Source organism: Micromesistius poutassou (assembly GCF_964030765.1).
Source record: "Micromesistius poutassou genome assembly, chromosome: 7".
Taxonomy (NCBI): Eukaryota; Metazoa; Chordata; class Actinopteri; order Gadiformes; family Gadidae; genus Micromesistius; species Micromesistius poutassou.
This window is the reverse complement of record NC_140277.1, coordinates 17,542,339-17,549,690: the sequence shown is the minus strand read 5'-3', so window position 1 is coordinate 17,549,690 and position 7,352 is coordinate 17,542,339. Positions and strand designations below refer to the sequence as shown.

The 7,352-nt window shown below is 41.5% G+C and overlaps 1 protein-coding gene across 1 annotated transcript; it reads left to right on the top strand.

The window, feature by feature from the left end:
* The first annotated feature begins 1,091 nt into the window (after window positions 1–1,091).
* aprt (adenine phosphoribosyltransferase) lies at window positions 1,092–7,352 on the top strand. Its single transcript, XM_084470592.1, has 6 exons — window positions 1,092–1,230; window positions 1,388–1,491; window positions 4,976–5,109; window positions 5,354–5,432; window positions 5,602–5,751; window positions 6,168–7,352. The coding sequence occupies exons 1-5, from the start codon at window positions 1,139–1,141 to the stop codon at window positions 5,739–5,741; spliced, it is 549 nt and encodes a 182-aa protein (XP_084326718.1). The 5' UTR covers window positions 1,092–1,138; the 3' UTR covers window positions 5,742–5,751; window positions 6,168–7,352.

The window sequence follows — 7,352 nt, the reverse complement described above, 5'->3', positions numbered from 1 at the left end:
ATTCTCATGGCACATGCACGATGGAGTCTGTGTAGTGCATCCACCTCATCCTGAAGCACTGGATTCTCAGTAGCAGAAGACCCAGTGCTTGGGCTCCAAGTAGGCTGCTAAGGGGTTTATGGACGATCTCTATGCAGAAATGTTTGCCTATGAGGAACTGCCCGACGGTTGTGATAAACGTTGTGTCCTTGGCTGATTCCTCTGTAAGGGATATGTCAGAATTCCATGTTTTCTCCCCTCACTCTTGTGCAATACCATGCACAGCTTTATCATAATTATGTTTTATGTATTATTATGTATCATAATTATGTTAATTATGTGAACAAGTGAAGGAACTACTCATCCCATAACCATTGTGAATGATACATTTCCCGACGGCTTCCAACCTGATTCTTGAATCTTTGAGTCTTTGTCATTATAATAGTGTTTTTGTTGTTAATAATAGGTTTGTAATAAATTGTAGCTTGTGTATGCAGTGTTTCATGTTGTGTTTCTTTCATATAGTGTATCGACAACACTTTGATACACTATATTATAGTGTATCGAAGTGTTGTCGTCGACATGGTAGCCTACTGTGCATCGTTCCTGACCTGGTTTTCACCCCTGCGAACATTCTTGTCCTCATATCTAAAAAAAAAAAAAACACATCATGTTAAATCAGGTAAATCACGGACGCTCTGTGGTAAACGAAGAAGAAGAGGTCAACGTAGAGGTCAGTGAAGCAGTCATCGATGACTTGACTTTCACGCCGGCAGTAAACGTTTCCATGGTAACAGCGAGCTCCATCAATCAAAGACGTCGTGTTACACTTTAGGATTGTGGGAAGTGTAGTATTTCTCAATGGCATCGCGAATATAACAGTTTTTTCTCAAAACTTTGCATTAACCTATTGCTTCTACATGGGCATATACCACCACAATATAACAGCTCGTGGTAAGTGAACCTTGGATGGTTACGACATTATCTTAATCAAAACCTCTGTGCAGAATATGAAGGTGATTTTCACTTCAGGAGCCAAACTCGCGCAGTCGCACACTAGAAAACAATCGATCAAGACCGGATGGAGACCGGATGCATGCGTCACGACACGCGTCACGACACGCGTTCTGCTCAGATCTGGACGTGACTCAGTGTGATAATGGCAGAAAGCAAAGAGGAATCTAAGTTGGATCTAATCAGCAGATGTATCCGACCGTTCCCTGACTTCCCAAGTGAAGGGATTCTCTTCAGGTGCGTACATTTGAGTTGCCATCTAGTGTAATAACGATTAAATAAATAATAAGTGTTATATAACGTAAGGTAGACCACCACTGATTAATCAATGTAGGCTTACGTTATGTGTGAGCCTAACATCGTGTGTTTGAAACATGATGTGTTTCATTTGCAGAGATATTTGCCCTATAATGAAAAGTCCAGCAGCCCTGACAGCAGTGGTCGATCTGTTTGAACAACACGTCGTAGAGTGCCACCCGGTGGTCGATCTGATCGTTGGTAAGTAGCCGTCCTGTCGCCACACCTCCCTTAATGGTGCCTTCTATTTGTCGTAATCGCGACTTGCAGCTCGGGTGTGACGTCACATCCGTCTCGTAAAACGAGTGACCCCGTGTTTTTCGTTCTATTTGGCACACAACAAGACGAGTCGGAGCTCTGCTTTCTGCTCAAGAATCGGCATTGTTGTCATAGCAACATGGAGCGTCTCTAGCCAATTTCAGCGGCACAAGCTACAAAATAGGCGGTATTTAACACATAATAAGACTGTAACGACATGCCTATAGGTAACAGTATACAGTGCTATGTGTACGACTTCTTCATTTGGTTACAACAAAAACACAAGTGCTTAAAATAGTAGAAAACCACAATGTTTACTACATGTGATGCTCGGAGTAGCCATCTTTGTTACTGAACTCGGGGTCCTCTGAGTACAGACGAGTTGACGAGTCGTTTTTCCGACCTCGGGGGTGTTCTATTTGCAACTTCCGGTTCGTAACTCGGAAATCCGACTCGCAGATCGAGTCGGGTGGACAAATAGAAGGCACCATAACCCCCCTGTTATGTTCGTTTGTCATGTACAATAAAAAGGTTCCCGGGTAAATTCGACCCGGTGGATGTTTAAATATCTACAAATTGTCCGAAACCAGAAAATCCCACAAAACTAGTACTACTACTTGTACCTCATTACTAACGATTAAATCAATATTTAGTGCAATAGGGTTATTAAAGCTGACATGCCACAAGGTGTGAGTGTGGTTAGCCGTTTGAAAATCTGTCTCTTATGACATTCACACCTGGTGGCATGTCATGGGACCTTTAAGCTCTCACGGGTCATTGTTCACTTTAGAAACACTATGATATAAAATACATTCAGTTTACATATCATGAGTTTTTTTAAATGTGTTTTCCACTTAATGCATCCTTCTTTTGACACACCTCTGACCTTTTCTTAAGATGACTCAGAACTGCAGCGCTGTAACATCTACACCGTAGCTTCCAGAGTGCCTACCTTTATCTGCTACATCACATCATTAAAACAGTTTGAAACACAACCATTTCTCCACATAATGACAAATCATTTCACATAGTGGAATCATCATTCAAAAACGGTGAGTGATGTGACTGAATTCTGAATGTTTCGCATTTAACGTTCCACTTGGCCATTGTATGCAGTTCTTCATTGCTCTTTCTATAATAGTAGTTAGTATATATCAGGGTTCCCCAATTAGTTTTGCCAGAGGGCCAAATTTGGTCAAGCATGCCACGCCAAGGGCTGAGATATCGTTTCATTTTTTTAATTTGCCATTTTTATGTGCACATTTTGCTTTAATTATCATTACTATAATTATTAGTAGTAGTTGAAAATACCCTGTGTTAGGAGTCACACAATAATGCTCTCTTGAAACAAAATTTGTCCAAAACCTACCATTAATTTATTTAAATGCCGCTGGAACATCAGCAAACAAAAAGTCCAGCAAACAAACACGCACACAGTGCAGCAGCCCCAAACATAAAAACTTAAATAGCATCAGCACAGTGTGTCTTCAACAGGGCATTGGGCCTGGTGCCATCCATCCAGATCAGTGTGTGTTCACATCCACTCTCTTCCCCTCTCTATATGTCCCTCCCTCTCTAAGAGACACAGGAAGATTGTAGTTAGTTAGCTTTAAAATGTGATACCACAATATGTGACATTAGTTTTAAACTTTTTAAAAATGTGTAGCAAATAACATCAGTCTGTAAACAAAAAAAAAAAATTTTTTTTTTTTTTTTTTTTTACATGTGAATGCCACTGGGTCAGCGCGGGCCGGACATTTGGCTCCTGTGGGCCGGATCTGGCCCGCGGGCTGCTAATTGGGGTTCACTGCGCTATAGCAACAGTCCAAAAATGCAAACTTTGAACAAGCATATCTCGTAACTGCTTTGACTTACAGTCATGAAACTTTGTTCACATATGCATATCCTCATGCTGAACAAATATGCCTCAAGAACCTATGACTTTATTTGGATAGATTTGCGACTATTTTGAACTTTGTTAAAAACACTCAATTCCCTAAGGATCCCAGGTTTTTTGACGTACGGTCATGAAAGTTTGTTCGCCCATCACCAGATCCAAGCTGAGGCTATTCCAGCGTTGTCAACTCTTTATGGTCTGCGTCAGGGTCTTCATGGTCTGTCAGGGTCTTCATGGTCTGCATCAGGGTTTTAATGGTCTATCAGCCATGGTCTACGTCAGGGTCTTCATGGTCTGCGTCAGGGTTTTAATGGTCTATCAGCCATGGTCTACGTCAGGGTCTTCATGGTCTGCGTCAGGGTTTTAATGGTCTATCAGCCATGGTCTGTGTCAGGGTTTTAATGGTCTATCAGCCATGGTCTGCGTCAGGGTTTTAATGGTCTATCAGCCATGGTCTGCGTCAGGGTCTCCATGGTCTGCGTCAGGGTCTCCATGGTCTGCGTCAGGGTCTCCATGGTCTGCGTCAGGGTCTCCATGGTCTGCGTCAGGGTCTCCATGGTCTGCGTCAGGGTCTCCATGGTCTGCGTCAGGGTCTCCATGGTCTGCGTCAGGGTCTTGATGGTTTATTGGTTTGCTTTAGGCTTGGCACCGTAAAATGCTGCTTGCAGCTTTTTAGGTGCCAAGCACAAAGTGTGCGAGGGCAACTTATTATTATTATTATTATTATTATTATTATTATTATTAATAATAAGAATAAGAATAAGAATTTATTTTTCTATTTTTTGTATTTGTCATCTTCTTTGTATATGCAGACATGAATGGAACTAAAATAGGCGGCACCTGAGGGTTGCCGAATATTTCAAAGTATAACTGTAGAATGAATTGTATGTATGCATGCTTATCTGATCATATGTGTGTTAACCTTGGAGGGGTGGGGGGGGGGAGGGACAAAAGAAAAACCAAAATAAATGTCCAATTGTAATGTTTTGAACATCCCTGGAAGGAGGGATCCCCTAGCCTGGCTATTGCCAGACCAAGCTCAATCGTAGATTGCACGTTGGTCCGGGGAAGCTGCTGTTATTTTCTTCAGCACAAGAGGCGTGATCAGCGGGCGGAGTTAAATTGACTCTGTACGCAATTGGCTGCTTGCCGTCGCTTCCCTGTCATCATTTTGTTAAACCAGCCAATAGCGCGCCAGGGGGAAAAGCCAGCTTGGTGTTTGGTTCCCGCAAAAACATCAAAACTAGAAAGAAATGTATTGCTCTTCTCCAGACCCTTCTGCAGGGCCAACTCAAATCGCCGGCAGAACGGGCGGGGCTACCCAGTCTAGGGATCCCCCACTCTCCGTTCCTCTTCCAGATCTCTTCCTTGCTAATTTGTTTTTTCTTGCCCTCTTGGGGGCTTGGGTCTGATGGCTGTCATAAATATATTGCCTTTCAAGCCCTTAGCAACTGTACCGGTGATTAAGGGCTATAGAAATGGAAATGGAAATTCTCTAACTGGCCCAACCTTCTGGTCTTTGTACAACAGGTATTGATGCTCGTGGGTTCCTCTTCGGTCCTCTTTTGGCTCAGAGGTTAGGAGTGGGCTTTGTGATGATCAGGAAGAAAGGCAAGCTGCCAGGACCTACTGTGTCTGTGGCGTACACGTTGGAGTATGGCACGGTAAGATGGGACTGCCATATTCTCAGCTTAATGATTATTCAACCAAACACATTATTCACGTTGATGGTATATATGTAGTCATTATGTAAGTATTATGGTGGTGTTTAGCCTACTATTTATGTACTACACATACATAAGGATACTTGATTTAAATGACAAGACAATAACAATTTGGTACAATATGTTCCCCCTCCCTCTATGTGAGTGACTTTATTGGTAATATAATGTTTTGTTCCCAACATAGGCTGAGGCTGAAGTTCAGGAAGATTCTGTATCCCCTGGACAGAAAATTATTCTTATTGATGATCTTTTGGCCACTGGAGGTGAGAGATGATGTGTTTATGAAATGTTGACGTTGTTTGTTTATTTCTTTCTTTTAAAAGTTGAGTTTAACAATCCATCGCTACCACATGGCTAAATGAACATGCACCAAATATGAAACAGAACTGCTAAATATTTAGGTTGTATGCCGTTTGTGTTCTGTTTTACAAGGGACCCTGTTTGCTGCGTGTGAACTGATGAAGAAGCTACGTGCCGAGGTCCTTGGATGCTTGGTTGTGGTCTCGCTCAAGGACCTGAGCGGTGCGGACAAACTGAAGCCACACACCGTTTTCCCGCTTATTGAGTATTGACCCTCTCTAAGTAAGAGAAAGTATTTTTTGCTGTCAGCATAATGTGATCAGATGTAATAAATAATCAAGATTTTCAGGAACAATATTTATCTGTATATTTTTCTGGCTACATTTTCTTCCATCCACATACAGTATGACGTCAGCCATGGGTTTTGGCAAGGGTGCATTCAAGTCCTACGAATTACGAAATTTAATCTTTGTATAAGTACGCAAATATAAAAATAAATAATAGAGCCTTGGATTCAAGAGTCTGCATGCAACTGTATTGATCTTGTACAGTGTTGTTTATATTGAACCTTCTAATGATAGTTTAGTGTGTGTGTGTGTGTGTGTGTGTGTGTTGCCCAATGCATACATGTTGCTGAATAAGTTATTTATTATATTTCAAAACCGTATTCGTTCTAAATCACTTATTTTCCTTATTAGGTTGTAAGCAAAATAGCCAGGTTCCAGTCTCCCCGACATGCATGGAGGAACACCATCCAGACCTAGAGCCGAACTGTGGGAATCGCTACACCCTGCAGCATGTACATCAACAACATGTAAAGAGCTGACCATGGACCTTTGACGCGTAGTACAGAAGAAGAGTCATTTTGTCTACATTCAAATCAGAACAGTGAGGTTTTGTTATGTCACAGGACCCAAATAATTAAGAAATGAAAAAGAAACGTTTTCTAATCTTGCGGTACGCAAGAATCTTGCAAGGAATTTCCTGTTCCGACAGTGTGTTGACATCAGACCGCCACCTTGCCTGAAGCAGAAGACATGGAGGGAGCAACCACAACCTTCATTGAGGGTCCCTCATACTGGGATAAAAGCATCATCTTTAAACTCCTCAACAAACGTCGCTGGGTCCTCAAAGACAAACCCTATCCTCATCATCTGTAAAACACTGAATTCAAATGGACACTTTAAAGAAATAACTTCTTTGTAACCGTCCTTGTACATATGTCAAGTGTGTTAATAATCATTTCAAATATTTACATTTTATGATGTTTAATGCAAATGTTTTACAAAGTAAAATAAGGGCCTGTGTTCATTGGCTGTGCATTACATTCACTCTTTTTGGATTTGGGGAAAACAGCTTGACCACACCTGCATGTAAACACAATATCTGAGTTGACTAACCAAAACAGTTGAACACAATAACTTGAGCTAGTACGTCTTCCTTTGGAAGTTGATACAAAGGGGAAGTTCCACTTTTCCTGGAGGCCATATGGTCACTTCTCGGATGGATGATATGAGAAATATGAGTGCTTGGGCCGGTAGCCTTCAGTTTTTGCACACAAACTCCCTCAGCTGTTCCTATAGCTTTTGTGGATCCTTCTGATTGATCTCAGGAAAGTTCTCTCAGCTGAGGCAATCCATAACACTCCTCCCCAGTAAGTATTGTTAGGCCTGCAGCAGGGTTGCCTACATGCACTGGCCGTGGCATTACATCAATATACCTTCTTTAATATGTATTTAAGCAAGTCGGCCACACAAACTCTTTAATAAAGTGACAATAAACCTCAATGATACAATTTCTTATGACACCATTGTGATTCTGTAATTTAACAAACATATATAATGAAGTACAAAACTATGGGGTCAGAACAGTCATTAATAATG

Coding starts and splice junctions, on each gene's coding strand:
- aprt (XM_084470592.1), top strand. CDS start 1,139: ATGGCAGAAAGCAAAGAGGAATCTAAGTTGGATCTAATCAGCAGATGT. Junction 1,231..1,387: donor AGTGAAGGGATTCTCTTCAG/GTGCGTACATTT, acceptor TTTCATTTGCAG/AGATATTTGCCCTATAATGA. Junction 1,492..4,975: donor GGTGGTCGATCTGATCGTTG/GTAAGTAGCCGT, acceptor TTTGTACAACAG/GTATTGATGCTCGTGGGTTC.